The sequence below is a fragment of the Maylandia zebra genome, linkage group LG20 (genome assembly GCF_041146795.1).
Source record: "Maylandia zebra isolate NMK-2024a linkage group LG20, Mzebra_GT3a, whole genome shotgun sequence".
NCBI lineage: Eukaryota > Metazoa > Chordata > Actinopteri > Cichliformes > Cichlidae > Maylandia > Maylandia zebra.
The window spans coordinates 10,361,709-10,389,581 of record NC_135186.1 but is presented as its reverse complement, the minus strand read 5'-3'; the positions used below and the strand labels follow the sequence as shown (position 1 = coordinate 10,389,581).

The following is a 27,873-nucleotide window of genomic DNA, read 5'->3' as shown; positions in this document are numbered from 1 at the left end:
GGAAGTGGTTTTTGTTCACACTGAAATGCTAATGTATTTACATACAAATGTTTCTGTTAGTCATTATCTTTGAAGGAATTTGTCAGATTAAGCATTAACTAAAGACTTTATTAGAGCATTATTTACATAAAACTTTTCCATGTCCTTTTCATTCAAATTCAAAACTTATTTAATTTACAGTATCATCTCCCTGGTTTAGCAGCTTACATAACCTGTGAATCAAGTCATGAATCATTCAAACAGCTATCCTGACAAACTTCTTCTCCCTCCCGTTCTACCCATTCCAGCTAACTGTCCTTGGAAAATATTGGCCTAGCCTGCGGGTGGAACGGCAGAATAGTTATACCATATAATTCATTGAACTCCTTATCACAACATTAACTCAGCATTCCGATGCCCTGAGCTGGAACATGCTCATTTTCTCAGACGACGCCTCCTGTGTTTTTTTATTAGAGACACGGACCAAAATGAAGTGGCAGATGTTCCCATTTGCTCACCCAAGTAGAATGACCTGCTCCTTCAGGCGCCTCCTTCCTCTCCTGCTGCCATATCGAGTGACTGCTAACCTGAAGGCCTTTGTGGACGTTTAAGGAGGCACAGAGGAAAGAGCAAAAGGAGACAGTGCTTAGAATAGTTGAGGGGGATTCCTGGAGGGTCAGGGAAGGAGGGATGTCCCGTGGGCTCTGACAAGAGGCCCCTGGGCTGCTGAGAGCCTCCATTGAAATGCATCTGTTGATCTGGTTCCAGATGAACCTACTGGGTAAGTAGGTATAAGTGATATCAGATGGAATGAAAAGAGGCAGGAAGTGATTGGAAGTGTGTGGAAATGTGTTTATCCATGCATGTTTGGTCCGGGTCACGTACCCTTTACCATTGGTTGAAATAAAAGGCAAAATGGGTGCAAATGTATGGTGGCTCTCAGAGGTCAAATGCACAGCAACTTAAGAAAACATCAGCCAGTAGAAAAATGCTGCAAAAGAAAACATTATGGAGCTATTAAAAAAAAATCTCACAAAACACAACAGAAGTGTTTTTGGGGAGATGATAATGTGACAGAAGAGCTGCGGAAGTGTCAGAAACAAAAGCATGCAAAGGATTTGCACTGAAACACACTTAAGAGAAACAGAGGATTCGTAGGTGTTGCAGGGAAGGAAAGGCTGTAAGGTAAAGTCTGTTAGCTTCATGTAATGGTGCAGATACATGTTTGCTGTTAGCTGTTTACTGTTAGCTTACTTTATTGTCTCTTCCATTGTGTTTTTGAGAATTCATTCATTTATTTGAATTTCTTGTGAACTTTTGTGGTGTTTTTTCCAACTTCTGTTGTGTTTTGTGTGCTTTTGAGTTGCAGTGCATTTGATCTCTCAGGGCCACCGTACGAATGGGAGAAAAAATACAGTCATGCAGAGGTTTCTTGTTATGACTGAAACTGACAGAAGGATTTTAATAGTGGCTGTAGTAGATCTTAGCTAACTGAAGTGTCCATTTCTAAAGAGTGGTCACAAAGTTGCAAACAGGTGAGCAACATGAAAATTTGAATAAAAATGGCAACGTAAATCTGAACTTTGGATTTTTTTTTATTTTTACGAATCCTTGAAAATGGCCAAACATGGCAAATCAACAAGTTGTTCATACATTAGACTAGTATTAATGATGGCCTGAGTATGTTACCATTTCTTTGCTGATAAGGCAGCAGAAGGCTAATGTGTTTTAAACCAGCAACTATTATTAATCAAACATCTAAGAGTAAATCCTGAAAACAACATACTTTTTTTTCAGCACTGAAAAAAAGTTTTTAATGCTCTGCCATCATACAGAGCATTAAAAAAACACTAACACACACGTGTTAGTGTTTTTAGTTGATGACGTAAAGCCTTTGCTTTGCTTGTGAATATGTTCTGATCTTAAAGATATTTTGTGAATGTGGTTTTCTTAAGAGCCAGCGCAGAGCCACTTGATAAGTGTTTGTGTAATTCATGAGAAGCTTGTTATCTGATCATCACTGGTTTTACCAGGAAGTAACAGTGTTTGTGCAGCAAATTAGTCTTGATCAGTTTTGTCACTGTGTAAAGTTAGTGGATTGATACCTTTATTTTCTGTGTCTTTTCTAACATATTGTGCTTTCAAAGAACAAAGCATTTCATTTGAACTTTTTAACAAACCAACTTCATTTTGAAAACAGTCCTCATATTAGGAAACATGCACAAACAGTGCAACTCATCTCATATTGCTATCTTCACAACGTCCCCTATGTGAAATACATTGCTACAGCCATTCCCCAAACTCTCTCGCAGCCCCTGTTTTATGTATGATTGTTTTATTTGCTTATATATTTCTGAGTAGTTTGAGCTACAGTAATATGTCGGTGCATGCCACCGCTATGAAGGAGACTAATTTGTAACATAATCTCATTCTTTCACCCAGGAATTAGCCGATGATTCGACTGGTTCTCTGAAAGCTTTTTCTTTTGTCTTGGCTCCTTATTCAGCACAGCAGCATGGTACAACAGAGACTCTGCCAGTCAAACAGTTACAGACACTAAAAGCCCAGCAAACCCAGTTATGTTAACAGTTTATGCGCGAGCACTCTCAGTTGGATGTATGTCAAACTAAAATTGCTCACACAGTCCTGTTAAGCATAAACTTGCCTAAAAAGGTGCCCCAGATGTCGGAGCTGTGGTAGGTAAGTTTAAAGATCAACACTAAGATAAACAGTTTTGCAGTTTCCGTTCCCTTCCTCCCACCACTCGCCCTGCCAGTAGCAATTAGCAACAGGTGATTGACAACCGCACAGAATGCTACTTTCATGCTTCACTGTTGATCTCAGTTGGTCACATGCCCAAGCTTCACGATTTACTTTCAAAGCAAACAGAGGACTCTCAATTCTGCCAAGATTCTGACATATCAAATCATTTATTTATGTTCACACAGCATGGAAATTACTTGTGCCGAACTCATAAAACATCAACTTGTGAAATCTACCCACAAAAACTTTAATTCTAGCTATAAGTCTCAGGCTTGATTATTTGTACAGCTCGGCAGTCATGAATAATTTCGGAGATGAAACCAAAGAAGGTTTCGGTTGACATCTTCTCTTTCTTTCTGATCCAATGAGCCAGCCTTACTCATAAATCTCTGTTTATCTCCACTGCTGCTGAAAACATTAAATCTGATCTCTAAAAACAAATGACTACAGCATTGCTAGGACCTTATGTTGGCCATGCTAGATTATTGTAGCTCTATTATTTCACATTAGTATCCGTCATCACTTCTTGGTCCTAGATGTGTGAGAGCTTTTTCAGCAGGACCCACAATTGGCAGTGATGTCACCTCAGTAGCACCTGTCCTTGCGGTTGGATCCCACCTCCCCATGTGGTTTTTGGATTGCTGAGGTAGGCACGTCAGGCATGTCTAACTCTGACTCCAAGTAATAAAGGGCTGTTATGGCAGTGAAAGTGTTGGGACAGCTGGGTGTGAGCTTCCTCATACCCCGAATATGAAGCACAGACTGGACGTGTACTTGGGAGGTTTAAGACATTCTCAAAACACACAGCAATGAAACAGGAGTTTGGCACACTTGTCCTGAAATTGGACATGAAACAAGAGAACCTCAGCAAATTATTCTGTTGTGAAATTAGAAAAAATAAAGAAAAAGTAGGGTTAGCTAAAACATGACTTGCGCCTCTTAATTGTTCATAATGCTTCTACAAAAACTGAGCATCTGATACCAGTATGTACACATTTACTTAATGTGTTCATTTTTAAAATATCCAATGTATTATATTTTATCAAAACTTCCACAATAATTAGATTGCATTTAATTTGTATTAAAATGGTAAATGGCCTGTATTTGTATAGCGCTTTACTTAGTCCCTAAGGACCCCAAAGCGCTTTACACATTCAGTCATCCACCCATTCACACACACATTCACACACTGGTGATGGCAGCTACATTGTAGCCACAGCCACCCTGGGGCGCACTGACAGAGGCGAGGCTGCCGAACACTGGTGCCCTCTGACCACCACCAGTAGGCAACGGGTAAAGTGTCTCGTCCAAGGACACAACGACTGAGACTGTCCAAGCCGGGGCTCGAACTGGTAACCTTCCGATTACAAGACGAACTCCCAACTCTTGAGCCACGATCACCCAAAGATTATACTTCTTCAGAAACACTGTACATGTATTCATACTTAAATGATTATAACCTGTTACTATAATGTTTGATATTTGATATCAAATATCTATGTAACAAAGTCAGGATAAAATCCCATCATATTTATGCCTTTATGTTGTCAATACAAATAATGGTAGTTTAAACAGCTCTATGTACCATTATTATCACTTTGACCTTCAGACTGACCTTGAAGGAGAGGTCAGAGGTCACATATGACCCTTTTGAAATCTTTATACGTTACTTTCTTTATGTTGACTCTATAAACCACACTTGTAAGAATCATAGTTTCTAAGTTGTGAGACTTTTGGTCAATTTTCAACCAATTAAGCAAGTCAGGGGTGTCGAGCTCCAGGCCTCGAGGGCCGGTGTCCTGCAGGTTTTAGATATCACCCTGGATCGACACACCTGAATCACATGATTAGTTCATTACCAGGCTTCTGGAGAACTTCAAGACATGTTGAGGAGGTAATTTAGCCATCTGAATCAGCTGTGTTGGATCAAGGACACATCTAAAACCTGCAGGACACCGGCCCTCGAGGCCTGGAGTTCAACACCTGTGAGCTAGATTGTTAAAATGAGCCCACTCTACACTTCTACAAAGTTTTATGACAATTCATTCAAAACTTTTTGAGCTATCATGTTTAAAGACAGAATGACACACATGCGTGCAAACACAACCGCCTTGGCGGAAATAATTCCCTTTTGACAGAGGAGGCTGCATTTCAAGGATGAGTCATTATTTGATTTAGAAGAATTTCTCTATGAACCCGTTTATACATGCGTTTGTATGTGTGAAAGGCTGTCAGTGTCCTGGCAGCAGTGTAAATCACTGACTGTCAGCTCTGTGTGAAGTTATGTGAGCAAACTGTCCGACAGTGCAAATTACATATTAACAAATGTAGTTAACTAACCTTTTAGTTAAGTCGTCGCCCAACCAAATTTCCTTGCATTGACAGATCATTACAGACTTGTTTTTGATAAATTATGGAACCTTATAGGCCCACAGTACACACCGAGCAGTGTTCCTGCTTTCAACCCCTTAACACTCACATTTCTTCTATCTTGTCATTAAACTCCATGATCAGCTTTCACGTGTGTGTTTCGCTGCCACTCCAGCACTTGTGGAGTTAATCGCTGCAGCAACAGTAATCACGATAGCGGCTGTAACAGTATCTTCGGTTTAAATGAAAAGGTCTTTCTTTCTACTCTTTAATTTTCCACTTTGCAAATTCCCGAGGTAAATACTTAACATTAGTGATTTTGTTTAATTTCCATTTCGGAGATGAAAGTCTTACGAAACCTAACAGTGCCGGGACAAAATGTCTGGAAGTAATTTTCGAAAGTACCCAAACATGAATCCCCATAATCTGCCACACCCAGGTGTGCCAATAGGAATTACAGAAGGAGGTGGGCTGCAATGACATAATAATGCAAGGCGAGGCATGTATGTGTGTGGGCAGATCAAAAATGCCAAATCACTGGAGATGGTATCACTTTGCTTTCTTGTATAGAGAGGAGCGCACGTCTCTTAGCCGACTGTTACCTTCGTCGCAGATGACTGAAACTTCCAGTCTTTTAACCTTTTGCCACCTTAAACACACCAAAAGTGACCCTCCAGATGGCAAATTACTACAAACCTCCACATGCTCACTTTCACTTGAAGTGCTGTCAGAAGTGGCTGTGTTTGGACAGCCCTCCCTGCAGCTGTCACATCTACAGATTCAAGAGTGGGAATGCACAGTGTGTGCTTGTACACATTCAGGTGCAATCTGTGCCTTTTTACTTCTTTGCCATATTTGACAGCGAGTGTGCATCAGCGCTGATGGGGTGCCGTAGGCGCTGGCCGAATAGGGTGAAGGTGGTGCAGGAGACAACGAGCGTGACAGCTGTTCGTGGAATGATGTCGGGCTGTCAGGACTGCTTCGCAGAGAGCTTGTCCTTGCTTGTTGATCTCTTTCAACAAACACCAAATACCACAGCAAATCTTTGCATGCACCTGTGAGGCCGAGGAGGCCACATAGATAGCGTGGGCGTGAGACGGGGAATAAAAGAGAAAATAAGCTTTGTAATGGCTGCATTTTTGAACTGCATAGTTTTGTCTTTTGTATTACCAGCCCAAACATGTTCCTGGGAAGATTTTCTCAGTCCTACAAACTATTTTCTCACCGGTCTCAAAGCAAGTTCATCCGTAACTGAGACGATTTCCGATTACCCGCATAACCTGCTCACTCTGACTAACCAGTTTTCTTTTGAGCGTATTTAATAATAAGCTATTGATTTAATAGTGAGATGTTGAGTTGTGTTTCATAAATACCTCTATGGTGCACAGCCATGCAGATAGTTGCGATTTTATCTGCTGAAGTTTTGCGATATACCTGACATTGACTCCCAAATGCTGAAAATCATTTAAAAAAATTACATAACTGAACTTCATTTTTTGTTTAATAATATGATCTTTTATGTGGAATAAGTAACTTCAACTACCACTGTACTTCCATTGTGCACATCTGCCTTAGTCTTTGGTTGTTCAGCAGGTTTGGAGTAGAAAATTGTACTTGTTGGTTAAAACATCATAATTAATTAGTTCACATTCATTCACTTAATCAGCTGGAAATGTGTGAGTTGCACTGTGGTACAAAACATATAACTTTAGCATTTGCTAATCAGTTCTTTGGGATTTAAGGTAAAACTTCCACGATGATCAAATAATTAAAGAATAACAGATAATGTTTTTCTTAAAACGTGTCGGGATAAGCGGGATAATCCAACCGCTCATATTCTGAGAGTTTTCTTTGAAACTCCTTTGTGTTGTACAAATTGCCTGCAGCTTAAATAAGAAGTAACCACGAACACCTAACAACCAAGTCGCAGTTGAGTCAAGCAATTATTGAGGCTATTTAAGTCGAGCTTTATGTGAAAAACGTTCTTACATGATCTGTCTTGAAGAAAATGCCCCTCTTGATGATTCACATATTTAATTTGGCAAAGACTTTATGCCAAAGGCAACCCTCCCCCATCTCTTTCAGGCTTGGGATCGGCAGTCGGAGTACACTGGCTTCTTGTCCCCCATAGGCTGTGGCAGGTCTCACTACCATCTTGGAAGGTTTATAACAGCAGTGAAACCCGCCGATGATGATGATGATGATGTGTGGTGTGGAGGCAGTGGTGGTGCTGTGCCATAATGCAAACTTTGGTATTGACCCAATACCCAGTAAATACAGCGCCTGAATTGCCGACATCAATGCCAATATTTTTAACTCATTAAGGTAGTTTATGCAGAAGAGAGGAGTGTGTCATGACTTATGAGATGAATCACATTCAATTTGCAAATTCTGAACACGTTTTAATGACCAATGAATCACTTTTTATTTTCCACAATAATTAGTTAACATAACAAAACACGCCTTTCAGCTTTTTGTGTATTTTGAAACTGGGTTTTGTGGAAATCTGGAACCTAAATGTGGCTGTCTCTAAAGCACTGAGGGGCAACTTCTGTTTTTTAAGTAGTATAAGGTGTAAATAAAATAGATGTGAAAAGGCTCAAACATTTTTTACTGTGCATGTTTGAGGTATGTATGTGGGATACATACTGATCTAAATGATAGAAACAAAGTAGTGATCCAGTCACTGATCCGATACCAATGCCAGAGTTTGTATTGATGCTATCGATCCGCCCACCTCTAGACAGTGACACTAATAAAAAGGCATGACGTAGAGGTCGCAGAGCTGACGATGCTACGATGTTCAAAGGGAGTGACCAGGAGTGACAGGATTAGAAATGAGTGCATTAGACTGATTAGTGATTATATTGAGAGGCATAGTGCAAATATATTGGACCATGCATGTTGAAGATGGAGCTGCCAGGCAGGAGGAAAAGAAGGAAGACCACAGAGAGGATTCATGGATGTAGTGAAGGAGGACAAGCAGAGGGCTGGTGCGACAGAGGAGGATGCTGGGGATAGGGTCAGATGCAGGTAGATGATCCTTAAAGAAGCAGCTAATAGAAGAAGAAGCTGTCCCTTTAAGGAAATAGAAAGAGAGGCATCTTGTTGACTATGATACAAAATAACTGCATCCAAGGACGAATCCTGATCATGATAAGAACGAGCAGAACAGTGGCACTCGTCGATGAGTATATGCCATGTGTTTTGCCCTTTAATAGGACATTGGGGGAGTATGCTCGTCAAGGATGTTATGAAGACATCATCTGGAGATAATTAGTAGCACCCTTAAACGTCTCAGAGTTTAGGTAGCACTGTTTTTCACTTCAAGCCATGAAAGGGTCGTTCTTTGCTTGAAAAGTTATGGGTGAAATTGGAAGAGGCTCGCCGAACAAATGAGAAACTGACTTACTTTCTTCTGCTCCTTCTAAGAGCGCCAAATGGCTAAGTATTATTATCAGAGTTGCAGCATTCCAGTTTATACAACTTAAAAGGCTCCAGAGACTCTCTCCAAGACATAAATCTGTATGAAACTAGACTTTGGTAATTGCCTAAATCTCTGGTGAGACCACAGCTTTCTATAAATCATAACATGGTTGAGGTTTGAGGGCGGCAGTAATATTCCTATAAACAGCTTATAACTTGTTAGTATCCTGGATGCTTAGCAGCGGAGATTCACAAGCCAGTTATGCAGCAACAATTAGCTCACCAACAAACACACAGACACACAATGGGAGCGAGAGAGTGAGAGGGGGAAAAGCTGCTGAGGAATCCTGACAGTTAAATGGCTTCCTTTGTGCTTTATCTCTTCCTTAATTATACTTTTGTATTTTCCAGTCTTAAAAAAATTCCAAACCTTGTCATTTTCACTGAGAGTGTGCTCAACGTTAAGCAGGCAAACAATCAGCACATCCAGGATGGCATAAAAGCTTATTGTTGTCCCTCCCTGGAAACCAACTGTATTTGAAAGTGAGTCAGACCTGCATACACAGTATACAAACTATACGCTCGCCTCATGTGACCTGCGTCCACTTTTGCCACTCGAATGCCTGAGGCATAATCTCGAGTCTCTCACACTTAATCACAGTGGCTGACAGACTGGGTTCTGGAGGCGGAGAGTGGTTAAGTTCAGAATAGATGGAGGCTGGAAAAAAAGACAGCAACACACAAGCCCGTCTTTTATTTTCCCTGAAAAGTGAAACAACCACAAATCGGCTTCACATCTCCCTGGGGCCAGATCACGACTCAGACTCTACCGCTTTGGAGAAGGAATGGAACAACACACACACACTGTAACTATATGGACCGTAGTACTATATTTACTGCCTGCTAATTCTGATGCAGTGGTAACTCGTAGTGACTTGACATGTTTTATGCTTACGCTACATGTGTAGTGTTTGCTTTATTTTGAAATTTACTGGTGAAGCATATGAACACACTGGTGCATTTGGATGAAAGTCCAACTTTTCTTTTTAAACTCTTTAGTTTGCCAGCAATCCTTCTGGCAGTAACAATGTTACTTTTTAACATTTTTTAATGTCACTTGGCTTTGGTTAAAGAGCTCCCGATAGTTTTGAAGACCCTCATTTGGCTGACTCAAAGGCGATAACCTGGTCACGTGTGCAGCACTGTCAGTGTTTAATGAGATCTACCCTCAGTACCAACTGTATTAGATTCACCTTGTTAGTACCAGGTCAGATTGAGATCTGTTGGCAGTGACATCATGGTCTTGTTCAAGATGATTTGGGTTTTGTTACGTGGCGTGTTATCCTGCTGGAAGCAGCCATCAGAAGATGTCACAGCAGAGAAACTAAGACGCATCAGACCAGGCAAAGTTTTTCTGATCTTTTATTGTGTAATTTTGGTGAGTTCCTGTGTAAACTGTGACCTCAGTTTCTGTTTTTAGCTGACAGGGTGGTATATTTTTCTGCTGCTGTAGCCCATATGCTTCAAGGTTTCAACCATTTTCCTGTATACTTTGGTTATAACGAGTGATTATTTGAGTTAAAGTGGCCTTCCTATCAGCTTTCTCATAGGTATGACTGATAGTTAGGGTTTCTTTGTAAGACTGTAGGGTCTCTACCTTACAATATAAAGTACATTTAGATGACTGTTGCTGTGAGCTGACACTATGTAAATAAAACTGAATGCTAAAGGGCAGCGCAGTAGCATGGTGGTTAGAACTGTTGCCTCACAGCAGGGCTGCAAGCAAAGCCACCATCTGGCCGGGTCCTTTCTGTGTAGAGTTCGCATGTTCTCCCCGTGCTCGTTTGGTGATTCTAAATTTGCCTATAGGTGTGAATGTGAGTGCGAATGGTCATCTGTGTCTTTGTGTTAGCCCTGCATCAGACCCCATCTCTCCTCCTACTGTAGCTGGGATATGCTCCACCCCCCCATGACCTCAATAAGAATAAGCAGAAGAGAATTCACCTTTGATCTCTGGCATCAACGAGGAAGTTTTTACCCAGAGAACCGACACGATATTTTCTTTCTTTGACGATTCTCTGTAAACTCTAGATATAATTGTGCACAAAGAGCCGAGAAGTTGAGCAGTTTCTGAAATACTCAGAACCCAACAACCATGCCACATTCAAAGTCACTTTAATCACCTTTATTTGTCATTCTGATGCTCGGTTTAAATTTCATCAGATCATCTTGATCATGTCTAGATGCCTGAATGCATTGAGTTGTTGCCAAGTAACTGCATTGTCAGTTAAACATGTGTACCTAACAAAGTGGCTGCTGAATGTAGGTGACATTTCACATGTGTCTGTGTAGGTTCTCAGGCATCCAGGTAAATGGCCTGCATTTGTATAGCGCTTTACTCAGTCCCTAAGGACTCCAAAGCGCTTTACACTACATTCAGTCACACACACATTCACACACTGGCAATGGCAAGCTACGTTGTAGCCACAGCTGCCCTGAGGCGCACTGACAGAGGCGAGGCTGCCGGACACTGGCGCCACCGGGCCCTCTGACCACCACCAGTAGGCAAACATGGGGTTAGTATCTTGCCCAAGGATATTTAGCATGCAGCCAGGAGGCAGCGCGGGATCGAACCACCGATCTTCTGATTAGTGGCTGACCTGCTCTGCCACCTGAGCTACAGCCACCCAAGTTCCAGGTAGTGGTAGGTTGTTATTTGGTGGACATTCAGAGGACTTTTAGTCAGGATGTTCCCTCTACACTACACTAGTCTCTACAGTATGTTTTTACCACATTTAGAGAACCATTAATGATGTCACAGGGACTTTTATGGGACCAGCCTTTTTAGTTTCTTGCACCAACATCTAAGAACCTTCAGAAAACTAAAAGTACTGTAAACGCAGTAAGTTTTGCAGAACCTTTGGAACCCTAGGACTGGTTAGTTTTGAAGTACCATTGAAACATGTTGCAATGTTTCTCAAAAGTATTTATATGCAGACACTGGATATATAATGATTCTTCAGAATTTAAGGTTTTTATTCCCCCGCACAAGAAAGCTTTGAACACACAAGGAAGCCAAAGACAACATGGCAAAGGCCCGAGGAGAACTGAGGAGTGCAAGGGGCTGACAGTGGCAGACGCCAGGGGCAGGAGGAGGCACAGGGCTGGCAGGAGGTGGGAGAATGGGCAGCAAAGCTGGAGACGAGACCAGGAAGTGGAATTTCACGAAAACGAAGGACTTTAAAAATAAAACGGGAAACACATGCTTGCATGATAAAACTCTGATATCAGAAACAGAGTGTGAACATTTGAGTTCTTTCACTCAGCATGATGTAGAGCGTTGCCTCCTCTGACATGACTTATTTTTAAACAAGATATAAGATAAGCACTTTGTTTTTACTGTTGAGCTGATTTGTCCCATGAATGACGCACTCTCCTGAATATTCTGCCAATTCTCATCACGCAACCCTTTAAAGAACTCCACAGCGTGACTCTCTGGAAGTTCACTGAATAAATTCCTAGACTGATAATGTACTAGTAACCATGTTTTGACTCTTACAGATTAGTAACGCTAGTAATAAAACATTTGTCGAGTTGTATAAAAAGCGTTACAGAAATCTGAATTATTTCCAGACCATCAAGACAAAGACCGCATTTCAGATCAGGTGCCAAATATATCATTTGAATGCGTGAAATGTAAAAGACATAAACACTTGGAACTCTGATTTTCATGTCAATGTTATGTGTTTATCAGCATTGCATACTTTTCATTACATTAGCAGGCATTCAAAGTGAGAAACATAATATGAAAATGTATGCATCACATCTGATACAGACATTGAACTGCAAGTAGGCCACCGAGCCACAATGTCAGGGGAAGGTGCTGCGTTTATGAGGCTTGAGTCACCAGGGTGAGGCCTTTATAACTCCACTGCAGCCTGTCCACACCTAATGTGTACTGTGACCCTGTAAGTCACTTAATCCATTTCTGACTCTTGTGCATTGTAAAGCGGAGAGATCACAATATATGTGCCCGTCTGGCACCGACCTCTCCTCTTCAGTCTGGAGAAACATTCCTACACATGGACAGTTATTATAAATGTGTCACACTCACTCTCTGAAAACTGGTCATATTTACAGGGCAGAAAGATAAATTGACTTTATAAAAAAGTGCACCAAGGAGTGTTTAAGAATTCATAATCTAATGGAACCTAATGGAAATATAAAAAGCTAACTTGTAAACTTTAATGTAGTTAATAGAGCCTTTGTGTATTTATCTACATGACCTTTGGCTCTTGTTCTTCCTATCTTTAATGCTTTGATAGGTTCACTAAAACACTAAAATAATATCTTATCTAACACATTCCAGTTCGTTTGTTTTTTAAAGCGTATAATATATTGCTTGGATTAAAGCATTTACACTCAGGCTCCAGTCAGTGTTTATATCTCGCATATTCCCCTTGGTAATTTTTTTTCCATGCATGGATAATAAACAAACACATGTATTACTGTACCTTATCAGCCTAACAGGGAAATCAGTCATGTTCACTTTCTGTGAGTGGCTGTTTCAGTATTGTTTTCTGTATGGGACATTTAGAACACTCTGAGGCAACAGAGGTTACACAGGGATTACTTGCTGGCTCACAAGTAATCCCTGTGTAACCTTTATTACTACCTGGCTCATCATGACCTGAATAATGACACCGGACTCTGTAGATCTGACATGATGAGATCTGGTGAGAAGCACCAAGCTGACGACAGGAGTGCCTTTATCCACTCCACAACAGGTCTGCGCCTTGGACACATTTCAGGCTTCAGTTCAAAAAGAAGCTAAAGAAGAACTTAAATGAGTTCTTATGTGTTATCATTAGATCCTTAATCAAAAGCATGGTGGTTACAGTGTCCTTGTCAAAACAGTTTTTGAGCGTGGGTTACAAATATTGTAACAATGCATAATTGTCTTATTAGGTTAACTGCAAAAATAGATTACTTTCTTTAGTTGTGTTTATTACAAGCATTATTCTTGCAGCAGTTTCAATCATTTTGCATCAAAAGGCGCATTTATGTGCAGATGGACATTAATAGCTTAACAGACAGGCTACAGGAGAACATTTTTTATCAACCATATCAAGAACCAATTAAATTAAAAGAACAGTTTTATACACAGCTATTCACTGGCAATACAGCTAATGCAAGAAAGCAATAAAACTGGGTTTAGAAAACCTTTAAAATGTTTATTTGGTCTGACTTTTGATCACAGTTGGATTTTGTGTGTGTGCATATGTTTTTTAGTGCACTGTCTAAAAATAAAGATTTATGACACCAGGAAGAATAGTTAATGGGCGTCTTAAGAAACTGAACTAAAACTAAATCATCACTGCTGATGTATCCCACAGTAAACTTCAGTTGCACTAACCGCTAACCTTGTTGCAGTGGCTGGTGGTTTAGGTCCCCATGATGGAAGCAATGCACTAAGAATTCTTTTCACCCAAATGGTTTTAAAAGGTGCAAGAAAGTAATCAAAGCAAATGATTTTTTTCCTCTGTATCCTTTCTACGCTCTCATGAAAGGACAAATTGTCTCACAGCCACATGGTGGAATGCATGGAGCTCATTGTGCAAAGGACACAAACCAGAAAACAAGCACTTATCGGTCTCTGAAAAAAGAACCTCTAAATTTCCAACATTCTTCTCATTTTCTGGCAAAAGCTGAACTTTCAAAATGTCATCCTGTGGAAATGTATTCAAGAGGAAACCAGCTCTAAAATATGAACAAGGCCCGCTTTAAGGACAAAAGCACGCACTTTGCTCTAACGCTCAAAGGCAAAGTGTGTAATCTTAGAAGCACCACGATTGTGAAGGAGGAGGGTGTGTGGAGAGCATCAGCGGAAGTCTTTCTTGTCTTGGTGTTCCTCTGTCATGTCTGACCTGCTTCTTCTCACGCTGCGAACAGGGTGTCAATTAACATTCCAAGTCTTGGCCTGTCAGGCCACTAAATCACTTATGCCTCACCTCTTTCTGGTCCTTTCTACTGTAGGCATAACGACAGGAGGGAGAAAATGAGTGAAGCTCGGGTATGAGCCCTTTACCCTTCTCAGCAGCTGTTGTCCTTTTTTTTTGAGAAGCACTGAGGTGATGCATTACACTTGATGAAAAACTGTATTTAATATTGATCAAATCACCGCCTGCATGTGTTTGAATGTATTTTCTTCCCTGCCTAAGGAGTACTTCCAAAATTAATGAGAGATAATACAGCCCCAACCACCAAACTTTCTCAAATAGTAATCCAATCGTCTCTAAATCCCCACAGGCCTCCCTCTGGGGAATTTGTCAACTAGCATACACCCGAATTGGACGGGTGCAGCCGGAAACCCTGATGTTCCAGCCACAGTCTTAAAATTCCTCCAAAACCATAGAGCTGCCTGCCTCAGGGATGAGTCTGTAACTGCAGCTTTGACAGCCATGGTGCTCATTTGTCTTGCTCCATATCCACTTGAGCACTGCTCTAAAGACGGAGCCACAAAGAGGTTTTCAGACTCACGTTTGGACAGAATTTATAGGCAATGAGATTGATTCAACAACAGTGCAGGCGCATGTTTGAAATAACTTTATGTAAATTGCAGTAAATATAAAAACAAAAAAATAACAAAATTAAAATCTTATTTGGTGTGAGTGCCCTTTGCTTTTATCACGGATGTGTGATTCTGTGCATATCTGACAAATTTTAATAGTTCTTCTGTGGATTGAGGCTCACTCGGTGTTTTATATGTCTTCATACAATATCGCGCTGTATGTTGAAATCAAGGCTTAGTGGTTGCAGGACTCCTTGTTATGCCTGTCAGTGAAGATAGGTCTTTATCACCCTGCCTGGAATTTGGCACAGATCGAGATCCTCCCTGACCGCATTGCCCAACAGAACAGCCTAAGAGTCTAAAAGATGCCAGCACTCCTATTTATTTGATACAATTTCTTTTCTGTTAACTGTGACGGAGCTTGTCAGCTTCCGTCAACATCTGTGTGTTATCATAATGCAGGAGGAGCTGACCTGATTGTATCCTCCTTATCCATTACGGCAGTAATACAGTGATCCTGTGTTTAGAATTTTTCCCCCAGCAAGACAGACAGAAACGTTTATATGCACAAGTTTTAGAATAAATAAATACATGAAAATACAACCAATTTGCAATGAAGTCTTTGTTTAGGTCTCAGCAAAGATCTTCTGCTTCCCTAGGTGGACGTATTTCTTTGACAGTTTCTAATTCAAACACTGTAGAAAACCTAAGCTCCAGGACAGGTACTGTCATGTGAAGGAAAACTCATACTTGCAGGGTAGGTTTATGTTGCAACTGCCTTCTGTGGTTGTCTGATTCACACTCCCAAAGCGTACCATGGCTTGAAAATAAGCCTTGTAGTTTAGTGTTATAGTGACATCTTCTGACCACTGTAAACATCGCAGCAACAACTGTAATAATGAGTAAGCCAGCATGCTGGGGCAGCGGTTTGGGCTTGAATCCACCTTTCTGTCTGGAGTATACATGCCCATCAAGAAGACGGATTGATGGATGGATGCCAGGTAAAGTATTTCTACCTCTGCCCAGAAAATTGTGACTGGTTTTTCCGTTTGGTGGCAGGATTGATCCAAAATGTGAAAACTTTCACTAGAGTTTGGCCTAACTTCATCCAGTTCATTCAGATCTGGAGTCTTTGCATTGCTGGAGAGACAATATTGTACGTTTTGTGTCATATTTTCATCAATAAATTCTAAATTGAAAGAATACTGGAAGAACATTAAGAAATAGTCTAGATGCAAAGGTATCCAAGGTAAGACCGCTCTTGTTAACCATTTTAATTGCTGAATCATTTGCAGCTTTTGCAACATGTTAGAGAAGCATTAAAGCTGAGGTTTAAAGCACTGAAGGTCTCTGGTGAAATCCTTCTTCACCTGTACCTTCAGATTCACAAATCACAAAAGGAGAAGAAGAAAAACAGAGTTACGGACCATTTAATGATCTTCAGAAGTAAGTTAAACAACCATTTATTTTACAGTTTAAAATGTCCTCATGGAGGAACAGCAAAATACACTCAAAATGAAGGTTGATCAAAAGACAGTTTTCATATTAATCGCTGTTTGAAGTTTTTTTTTCTTTTCATTTGTTTATCAAAAATTATAAGTGCCTTCAACATAACCATGAGAGTACTCAGCTTGCAGTCATAGAAATATTTACAACACAAAACTGACAAGCATGGTTTTTACTTTCAGCATCGGTTCACCTCCTCTCCCGTCTCTTTCAGACTGCGTTGTTTTGTTGCACAAAACAAAAAGAAAGACCCTGAAGAAAGACAGTTATAAGGGGGGGGGAGAGAAAAATACACGAGAGCACAGATTAAGGAGATCAGTATTTACAGCTTGGCTCAAGGACACAATTAAGGGGAGGGGTGGAGACAGATGATTAACACATCCATTAGCGGCTTGATGTCAAGTTTAAGTCACATTCTTTGCCTTTATGATCCTACTTTAGCTTTTTAGAATTTGAAAAATAAAAGCATGCATATCTGCTATGAAGTCGTGGATAAATGACCTCAAGATGCAGTGCCTAATAAGTAAGAGAGTTGTTTTTCAGACAGCAGGGGGCAGTACAGGACCACATGGGGGGAGAATAAAAACAGGAATAGGAGCAGAATTGCAAACCCTACAGTACAATGGTCCTTTTGAAATGAACACAGAGTTCCATCATGTAAAAGCACTGTAATAACAGAGAAAGGTTTATGAACAATACAAAAAAAGGAATCAAATCTGCCCTCCGGATGACAAAATACAAAGTCACATATGAAAATATGTTCTGATCAAATGTTTTAGATACATTGCGCGTGTTGAGTATTAGCAAAAAAATGTTTTGGCACAAAATCAAGTTTTTTTTGTTGTTGTTGTTTTTTTGGGGGCAAATATCAATCGGTAATCTTGTACAGATCCTCCCCCGCTGTTCCCCATCCCTGTCCCGGTCCAAAGAAAGATCTGATGATCTGTCTTGTAAAATATTCACTTGGTCTCTCCACATTGCTTCAGTCTTTAAATATTTATAATATTTACAGTTTCACAATTGTCAACAATACCTTTAGGCTTAAAGAAGATGCAAACAAAAATAAACTAATTAAATATTCTTTATATAGTCCCCTGTTGAGGCATTGAGTGTAAACTGTACAACTCTAATCGTCCCCTTACGAGTTCCTGGGGCAGGGAACACTTTGGGATGGAGAGTTGAGTCCAGAAATTAAGTAGAAATTTGCTGATGGTGAATAAGCAAAAGCATGTATGACTGATCTTGATTGATCGTTTTTCCAGGCAATGATTTTCTTTTATCTTGCACAAGCATGACTGATGTGATCACAAGAATTAGTCCATAACATGTATCATTTTATACTCAAATCTGTACAAAGTTCACAATTTCTTCAACATAGTGCAATGACTTCTGACATAGTCTTAAAAAAAATCACAATCACTTTTATGAAGATAAAAAATATCCCATACGAAGGTATCCATCCACAGCTTAATGAATGCTATGAATAAGAAAAAAGGCTATGCACAACACCTCCAAAAATGGCAAGAATGAAATGAGCAAAGCCTCATCCAAAAATAAAATCCCCCTCAACCCTTCATATCCTTTTCAGAAAGGTATAGTTTTTGGAATTCAACATCACTGGGTGACTTAAGGACTTGGTGAAGTGAAGGAGAAAAGGTGAGTTCATGCTAAATTAGGTTGTTTTGTTTTTTTCGTAAAAAGAAGTCCAACTCATAAAAATATGAGGCAATTCCAGCTTCCAACAAACTGGATGAGTCCAAAAGGGCTGGTGTTGGCTTAGTTCAGGAAAAAAAATGGAGGTAATTAAACAGAGGCGATGACAATCATGAGGTGAGGGGAAATGCTGGATATGCTGTTGAGAAGGTCCGGGGCCAGACGTGACAAGTGGCTCTCGGAGAATTTACATGGTGGAAAAATCTGAACCACATAAGCTGGCTGTAAACCCAAAGAAGAAAAAATAACATGATGAGAGAAGGAGCAACATCTTCAACATCTTAGCTGTCTTACAACACAGTAAAATGTGAAAATATAAAAACATAAAATGCCTAAAGTCAAACCTGAGTAGAGCCAGGGTTGGGCACATTGATGATGCCAGCTGCCTGTTTAGCTTGCAGGTATGTGATGAAGCCACTTTTCAAGGCTTGGGTTTGACCAAGGACATCTTCTTGGTCTCGACCACAGGGTAGAGCCAGTAACAAACAGTAGTCATTTTCCACCTGCCACACATATCAAGTTTTAATCTTAAAATGTATATATATGTATATAAACAAAGATAATGGCACTCTCTTACGTTATTGCTTAATTAATTCATAGATCCATCGTTTTAGTCAGTTCTTCAAAGTCAGGGTCCTGATTAAAGCTATATTCAACCAAATTTTAGAACCTGCTGTTCAAAGGTAGCAGAAATCAAATACTTACAGTCATTCTGCGTGCCACACTGTCCAGCTGGGAAGCCTCGAGCCTCATCCTTTGAACAATACGGAGAAGAGGACCTCCCTCTGGGGGTGGAAGGGAGCGCTGGGCCAGCATGTTGTTGCCGGAAACAAAATGTAACTGGACAGCAGCCTGGTCGTTTTTCAATGCCAACAGGCCTTGCCATACGATAGGATACTTCTGCATGAAGAAAAGAAAAAACGTCTTTATTTTCCCTGAAAATAAATTCTACACGTCACCAAAGAGCTGGTCTGTCATTCTTCTTACCGTCAATAGCTGCACCATGTCAACGGAATGATGTCCTGAATGTTCCAGTTTGGCATCCGGCCGTGGCTTTACTGAAGTCGAAGAGGGCACTGCTGAAGTAGACAGGAAGGCTGGAGGGCCTTTCTGAAGAGATAGATCTGACTTGTGTGTAAGACCCATAGGGGACATCATGGGAGACTGGTATGAGGGTGAGACTGTATCCCCCTGTATTCGGGAAATGTGTGAGAGGTCCGAAGAGGTAGCATGGCGAAGGTGGGAGGTCTCAGACTTGGAATCACTTCCACACCCATGGGACTGAGACATTTTACCACGGTTACCCAGTTCAGTATCTGGAGGTACCTGATAGTCCGAACCCAGCAAGAGACATCATACATTTTATGTATATGTTTAAATGTGCTTGTTAAGTTGAAAATGTATAGTAGTAGTATTATTTGCACAAATGTAATCATTAAAGCATCTTAACTCACCTGTGAAGATGTAACACCTTGGTTAGTCAGGTTGTGTGGTGAAAACTGGGATGAGAAGCCTCGAATGTCCCTGTAAACTGGAAAGGAGCCTGCACCACCTGGATGCATTAGGTGAACCCCATGAGGGTGAGGCGACACCATGACAGGACTAGATGCATGGACTCCTCGGATTCTGCTTTCACTGGAGTTTGGATGGATAAGCTTTCCTTCGAGTGGTTTGAGAGGTTCCTTTGCAGAAAGGTCAATGCTCTTCCCCGAAATAGGACTCTTTGAAGGTCCAGAGATATTGCCTGAAGATGCTGTTCCAGTCTCCGAGTCTCTGCGTGACTGTCTTGCCTCTACAGCAGCCTGTTCACCCCGTTGCTGGTGCATGAGGATGCGCTGGTGCATGTCTCTGTACTGCTCCATGCGTATGTTTGGGTGAAGTCCTCTGTGATCACTGTGAATCATCATTACATCTGACTGCAGCTGGGGAACTGAAGGTCTACTGAGTGCTTGGTTAAAGTGTCTAGGCTCTTCTTCACTTGCACTGTTGCCACCACCACTTGATACTGAACCTTGGGGACTTGAATGACAGTGCAGAACCATATCTCGAATGACATTTTGCTGTTGTGGGTTTGAGCGCTGTTGAGACCCCGGAAGCGGCGCAGACAGCGAATCACCTCGTCTTCCATAATTTATCCCAGGCATCGGTGGGGTGTTCATCCTGGCATCATGAGCCATTGACTGAGTGACACTGTGAGGTTGAATTATGACAGAGGACTGTTCTGAGTGCGAGTGATGCATCGCAGAATGATAGCTAGGCATTGGTGGCATGCCATGAGTCAGAACAACAGATGTGCCGATAGGAGAACTGCTTGGAGGACAGGCTTTGACAAAAGGTGAAGGAGAGTGAACAGCTGTTCGTGGAGACTGTGGTTCTTGCTTAAGGTGCAGAGCTGAGCGATCATTTACAATGCCAGGGCTGGGGCTCATGCGGGTTCCAGAAAGTGATGGGTGGTGTGTGACTGGGCTGAGATTAGACTGCTGCGCAGCTTTGCCAGGGTCCATCTTTTTCGACAGAGGCTCTGACCCTAGTCCTCTCTTGCCATGCTGTTGTTGTATCACAGGTGGGTTGTACATTAAGACTTGAGAAGAACTAACTGGTTGCTGGAACATCTTTACTACACTGCCTTGGGGGGCTGTGTGATATGGAGTCTCAGATTTGTCAGATCCAAAACTCTCCTGCTTGGTACTAGAAATAACAGGTTGAGAGTTATACGACTGGCCGGCTAAAAGGACTCCTGTGTGACCATAACCAGAAGGAGTTGGGGCTGCTTTGGGAGTAGGTGACTGGGATGATGAGATGACTGGGTCTTGTTTTAATTGAGATTTGGAAACAGATTGCTGAAACTCTATATCACCAGCACTGGCTTGAGGAATCTGACTAATTTTGGCTCTCATCCTGTGAGGTCCTTCGGTTTTCTGACCTGAATAACTGAGTACGACAACACCCTCAGATGTATTGACCCGTAGGCCAGGACTGGAACCAGTAATGTATGGAGTGCTTTCGACAACAGAGCGTCCTCTTGTCCCATCTTCTACTATATCCATAGCAAGGCATCGGCTGTTCTCATTGGAGTTTGATCTGAATTTTTGCTTGGGAATGGTTAGGCCAATGCTTCGGTTGCTTAATGAAATACGTGGAGTTTCTTCTGTATCGTAAGGCATTGGAATTCGACTTATTACTGAGGTAGCAGGAGAAATAATTGTATGCTGGTTTTTCTCTCCACAGTTCTGCTGTGACTCTGTCAGTGGAGATGGTTTATGATGCATGGGCTGGGGAGGTAATGGTGGCCTCTCTTCAGAATGTAACTGTCTTGAACCCACTGCATCAGAGGGATTTTCATTCTCTGACATCCGTGAAGGCTCTGACAGTGCTGGTGTGACTATAGTGGTAGGTATAGAATTGCTATTTGACGCAGACACATATTTAGGTTCCATCAGAATTTTTCTTAACGTGCTTGAACTGGGGTCAATGTCAGAGGCCTTGGTGTCTGGAGGCATTGGAGGATTTGCTGCAGGGGTTCCAAGTGCAGCTGATGCTTGCATTGAAGGAGTTACCACTTTTACATGACTTGAAGGGGCAACATAGATTCTGCTTTCTTCAGATCTCTGAGGCCAGTCAGGTGAAAGTGGCACTTTGGCAGGCCGCAACAGAGGTACACTTAACTGGGATACAGGTTGTGTGCAAGCAGGAGCAGGGGTAAATGTAGGAGTACATGGCTCTGCTGCTTGGGGGTGCTTTTTAACACTGGAGATACTGTTTGTGCCAGAATGAAAAGCAGATTCTTTAGGCACAGGCTGTTCAACCTCGGGCTGTTCTGCCTCTTTGGGTGTGTCGACCGTTATGGCACTTGTTAAGTCTCGCCTACAAGTAGCAACAGCAGTGACTACAGAGGCTGCTGAAGTGGCCGCAGCTGTAACAGTGACTGCTTTTGAATTATTGGTTTCTGGGTCTTCTGGGATTGATTCAGGTAACTTGACTGGAGTGGACTCTGACTGAGAAACCTCTTCAGCAGCATCCCCTTTTCTGTTACCTGCCCCTTTACGACTTCTTGGCTTTTTTGGGGTTTTGGCTCTAACTTTTCCGGTTTTCCTGGGTGTTTCAAGTAAAATGGGATCTTCAGCTGCCTTAGATTCTGCCCCTGGCCGATTTGAGCTTGGTGTCACAGGACCATCATCTAAATCCCCGGCAAGAATATTGTTGATCACCATGTGTGTTTCAGGTTCCATAATCTCATTGGAGGAGGAGGATATCAAGGATTCAGGGGTGGGAATAAGAGCAGTGTAAGTGGGAGGAGATGTGAAGCTTTCTGCATCTACACATGTTTCTTCTGCTGTAATTGAATCAATAGCAGCTGCAAGTTCAGTTTCACTAGCAGGATTAGCTCGCTTCTCCTCCTCAACTTCACTCTCTGGTTCCACTGCAACAGGAGGCAATATCGTAGTTTGCTCTGAAGGTGGCTCTTTATATGGTCGAGAAGGCTGCTCCACTGTAAGCTTAGCAATATTTTCGACTGCCTGCTCTAATTCCATCTGTCGTGCTAATAATGCAGCAGCTGGATCAGCTGGAAGTTCTGATTCTGAGTCTTCCTTATCCTGTGCAGCGAGCTCTTTTGAATCTTTTGGAATTTGGTCTATTGTTTTTATTCCTTCATTATCTTGTAGTGCTGTCTTAGTTTTTGTAATAGCTGGAGCTTCAAAGGTCTCAAGCTCATCATCCTCTGAACGGAGTAAACCTTTTACATCATCAACACTAACACGGATCTCGAGATTTTTTAAACTGTGTGATTTGTCTTCAGCTATCTGTTTGGTGTTACGTTTTAACCTTGGTGTTTTAACTTTTGCACTCTTTTCAGGCTGCTGTCTCCTCTCTAAGGGGCCAATGTCTAGCTTTTCATCATCGACATCACCAGATTTCTTTCCACCATCTTTTAATTCCTTTTCTTTTTTGTGCACTGTTGAGTTTGGATTTTCCACCCTTTCTGATAACTTGCCAAGCGGTTCAGTTTTAGGCTTAAGCTCTGGCTCGTTTTGACTTGCCATATCATCTTGTTCAGCTAGCTCTGTCGTGCTCCCAGACAGTTTGTCTGCTCTACTTCCTTTCTTGTTAGTTGGAGGAGATGGAGTCTGAGGTGTTTGCTGCTGCTTCTGGGTGCGGGGTGAACGCCAGCCCTCAGAGGCTTTCACAACATCTACTGTACATGACGCCTCAGTGTCTTCTTCCATCAGTTTCTTCTGATCAACCTTTACTGGTGAAACATCTTCTCCTCGTTTGATGCCTCTTTTAGGTGGGCGTCCACGTCTAGCATTGGTAGAAATTTGAACATCTTGCTGTATTGGTTCTTTATCAGCACCACGTTTGCGCATGCAGCGTGGTGACTCAACTACCTCTTTGCCAGCTTGGTCGTCTTCATGTAGTGTGGCGTAGACTGACCTTACGTTTCGCCGACGTGTTCTCCCATGGATCAAACTTGACTCGATGTTTTGTTCAGAGTCTGATGCATGTATTGGTGACTTGGATGTTGTTTTAGAGTCAACTGATGTCTTTGGTGCTTCTGCACGAGGAGATGAAGCCCTTTTGAGTTTCTCTCGGTCAATCCGTTCACTCTTACGTGTTGCAGGTTTTTCAGTGGCAGCAATTTGGGAAGGTTGTGTAGTTCGTAATACTGACAGCGGTTTTGCCCTTTTACTCTTGGGTTGTCTGCGATTTGGTAACGGTTTTATTTCAGCCTCTAGTTCTGGCATGCACACCTCACCATCGGTTTCGGTTTTCTGAGATTCCTCAAAGTCTTTTGATTCTTGATTTTCAGTTTCAGGTTCTGACTTCATAGTTTCAGGTTTTTCTTCCATCTTTGGGCAGTCAGAGTAAGTGATTTCTGTAGTCTCTCTTTCAAAACCACCCAGGGAACCACCAGGAGTTGGAGGTTTATCTTCCACAATGGGAGTATGTTCCGCTGTTTTACTATCACCACATTCTACCTTCAGTTCTTTTAACTCTGGTTTTGTTTCAGTTTCATTTTCTGGTTCTGAAAGAGTAAGTGAAGGGGATCTGTTTAGCTTAACAGCAACAGGTTTGAAGTCTTCCACGGCGACAGAGTGAGGTTGCGAAACCTCAAGGATTGGCTCTACTTTTTCTTCTTTGACAACTGGCACAGGTTTATCTGAGGGTGGAGTTAAAACTTCTTTCTTTTCTTGTGGTGAAATTTCTTTAGGGGAAGGAACAAATGGTAAGGCAGTAGAGATTAATGAGGGGCTGGCTGATTTGTCATCTGCCTTTTGTACTGGCTCCAGTTCCTTATCAGGTATGATATTATCACAGTTCTGAACTTCATTTCTTTTTATGTCTGGCACTAATGAATCCTTCTCAGTATCAGGTGGAAGGTGGTCTTTGTCTTTTTGTTGCTGAAGCTCCAAAAAACGACTATGGAAAAGCACTATTGGCTCTTGTGGGATGTCACTTCCTGCAGATTCAGGCTCCGCTTCAGCAGCAACTGGCTTGTTCGAAGGCCTTCCACTTCCAATTTCTAAATCTTGATCTTTACGTTCAAGATGCTGCAAACGCCGGGAATCCTGTTCAAAGATTGAGCTGTGAAGGAAACGAGAGGCAAACAATTCCTGACGCTCTTGGTCCTGTGGCTTAAGTTCCTCCTTTTTGTCATGCAGCTTTTCATCAGAGTTAGTACGAATCTTTTTCTTTTTCATATACCAAGAAGGTATTGGTCGAGGTGTTAGTTCCACCTTGTCCTTATCTGAACACCTGTGGGAGGCTGGAAAGCGTGAAGGGAGAAAGGACCAATTGTCTTCCCTAGAAGAATACAATGTTTTGGCTCTTTCCAGGAGTGCTTTTGTATCAGGAGTTATAGTTTTATCCAAAGCAAAGGAGTAAAACTTATTCTTTTCCAAGGAGCCTGAAAGCTTCAGGTCTGTCATCCTCTTATCACGATCCCTGAGGATGTAGGACAAGGAACTATTTGACTTGGACTTGTTTTCTCCATCATCATCGGAATCAGACTGCACTTCTCCAGGTTCCAAATCCTGACCAAGGCGCTTCCGAATGCTTTCATGCTTTGAAATATCACTTTGGAATGCCATTTCCATTCTGAATGAATCAGGCTTTATCCCTCTTTCCCAGTGCTGCATTAACTCTTCATCACATCCGAGCAAGGACGTGTTAAGCTTTGGTAGCTCAGTGTCAGAAGACTGAAAATGTCTAGGCATCAGGTCCAAACTGTTTTTCAATGACTCAGTGTGTGAAAATTTCTCACCTGCTGTTGGAGAGGATTTTCTTTCTTTATTTGTACCTGTCAAAGAGACATGGGCTGTTTCATCTTCCTCGTTTTCAGAAGACTGAGCAGCTCCTATTGATGATGACATGGTGTAAATGTCTTCATTGAACTTTTGGGAACTTGAAAAGTTGCGCTCTCTTTTTAATTTGAGTATTTCAAAGTCAATATTCTCCAATTTCTTTCGTTTACAGTAAAATAAATCATCACTGGCCACATCCGGTACTGATTTTTCAAAGTCTTGAACAAAATAATCCTTTTCAAAGTCACGAGTCTCACTATGTAGTTGGTTGTCAAACTTGACTCCCTTATCAGGCTCCCCTAGCTTGGATCTGAGCCGTTGACTGTGTTCCGTTTGTTTTGTGCAAATATTAGTCTGGTCAATGTGCACAAATTGTTCATCTCCATCAGAGTCTCTGGATTTCGCTCTGCCTTGTGCGTTTTCAGGCATAACTTGTTTCTGTTCTTTTAATTCGTCCAAATCAACAGCGTTATCATCTGATATTTTTGTAAAACTTGAGGTATTTTCCCTTTTTGAGCTCTCTAGATCCATTTTAAGGTAGGGAGAGTCTAACTGATCTGTAGAATCTTCAGCCAGTTGCACTAGTTGTGAGTGCCGCTCCAGAGGAAGGCCTTCGGGGTTGATATCACTGTCTTGTCCTTCTTTTGGACTATTAACTGAAATCATTCGCACACATTTTTCTTTGTGGTGATCCTTTTTATGAATCCCTCTCATCAAAAGATTCTTATCCAAATCTGTCTCCTTAGCACTGTTCCACAGCTTATAAAGTCCAGATCTACCAAGGTCCTCTTCACAAGTTCTCTTTTGTCGATCAGCTTTACCAGAGTCTTCAAAACGCCTTTTCCTTGCAGCTAGACGGTCAATATCCACTGAAATGCCACTGTCAAATCCCATTTCAGATTTCCCATGTTTTTTGGCTTTGATTTTACCATCTTTGTCAGTGACCTCCACTGAACTGTGCATATTTTTGTCTCTGGGAACCTTCCCATGCTTACCAATATCAATTTTTGATGGCTCTGTGCGGAATGGTGGACTCCTCTGGTCAGCTGGAGGTGATGCCAGTCTCGGACTGTCACTCCCACCCCTCTGTATTTGTTTTTCTTGGACAACATGACCAATCAATTTTCCTTCTTTTTCTTTAACTCGTGTTAACTGCACCACACAAGGCAGAAGGTCTAACCTCCCTTTACTTGAGCTTTCTTTTTGGATTTTGCTGGCCTTACTACGCAGAACAGACTCAGGACTAACATCTCTTTCAAGTTCAGGTTCTGGTTCACATGTCTGGATAATAGGTGACGCCATTTTAAGCTTCTTAACCCTTTGTTTTTCACTTTTGTCTTTGTCTCCTCGTTCTTTTCGTCCAGTCCTCTTTTCTTTTTCAACCACATTCCCACTGTCAATTTCAAAAACTCTGTCCTTCTCGAGTTTTTCACTTTTATTATACTTTTCAGAGCGTGCCTTTTCAAGTTTTTCAAATCTAGGTGGAGATATTGAACTGCAGCTACCACTTCTTTCAGATGATCGACAACAAATACGGCGGTCTGAATCGCTTGGTATTCTCTCAGAGAGTGATGGAGATGCAGTTGGGCTAGCAGGTCGGCGAGTGGTAATGTGAGATGGGCTCTGGCTACGCTCAATGGTCCTCCTTCCATGATCGCGTCCACGATCTGTTTCAAAGCGCTCCCTTTCTCTCTCACGTTCCCGCTGCAGATAGCTGTATTTACGTATGTCCTGCTCATAAGGGTCAGCTCTGTATTCCCGATATTCCCGAGGGTCTTCAAAGTATTGTGGATCATAGTAATCTCCCTGATATGGGTCCCACTCAGTGTAGAAGTCCCGACTTCTGGTAGGATATTTTCGACGTGGATCTTCCGTGTACGTTCCAGGTGTTCTAACATTTTCATAATATTGTCTTTCTGCTTGAAACTCATATTGGGTTCGTCGATCATCCCTGCCAAGAAATAACCACAAATCCTGTTCAGTTTTAATATTAGACAGTCATGGAGTCAAATTATTTTGTAAGCCAATTTCACAAACCTTCTTTCAGAGAGAATATCATAAAAGTCTCGAATATCCTGACCAGATGCCTGCATTGAACGATAGAAGGCCATCTGACTTTCCTGATTTGCAAAGTCCACCTGAAGAAGGAAGAAAAGCTGGTTAGAGTGTGTCAAGCACAATAACACAGAATGAAATTTCAGAGAAAAATCTATATTTTTACTTGCCTTGATTTTATTCCCC

At 41.6% G+C, this 27,873-nt stretch overlaps 1 protein-coding gene and 1 long non-coding RNA gene across 2 annotated transcripts in view; one reads left to right on the top strand and one right to left on the bottom strand.

The window, feature by feature from the left end:
* Positions 1–584: 584 nt before the first annotated feature.
* LOC101484028 (uncharacterized) overlaps positions 585–27,873 on the top strand; it is a 55,386-nt gene continuing 28,097 nt past the window's right edge. The window contains exon 1 of the long non-coding RNA XR_013094996.1: positions 585–760. This is a non-coding gene — a long non-coding RNA (uncharacterized LOC101484028). The remainder of the gene's footprint in view (positions 761–27,873) is intronic.
* Positions 16,524–27,873, bottom strand: part of spen (spen family transcriptional repressor) — a 27,477-nt gene continuing 16,127 nt past the window's right edge. Inside the window, exons 9-15 of the mRNA XM_004570952.5 lie at positions 27,858–27,873; positions 27,670–27,770; positions 19,783–27,583; positions 19,316–19,654; positions 19,034–19,228; positions 18,673–18,831; positions 16,524–18,550 (exon numbers count right to left, since the gene is read on the bottom strand). The exon at positions 27,858–27,873 is cut by the window's right edge and continues 98 nt beyond it. Coding sequence (XP_004571009.2) covers positions 18,419–18,550; positions 18,673–18,831; positions 19,034–19,228; positions 19,316–19,654; positions 19,783–27,583; positions 27,670–27,770; positions 27,858–27,873 — 8,743 coding nt within the window. The 3' untranslated portion in view covers positions 16,524–18,418. The remainder of the gene's footprint in view (positions 18,551–18,672; positions 18,832–19,033; positions 19,229–19,315; positions 19,655–19,782; positions 27,584–27,669; positions 27,771–27,857) is intronic.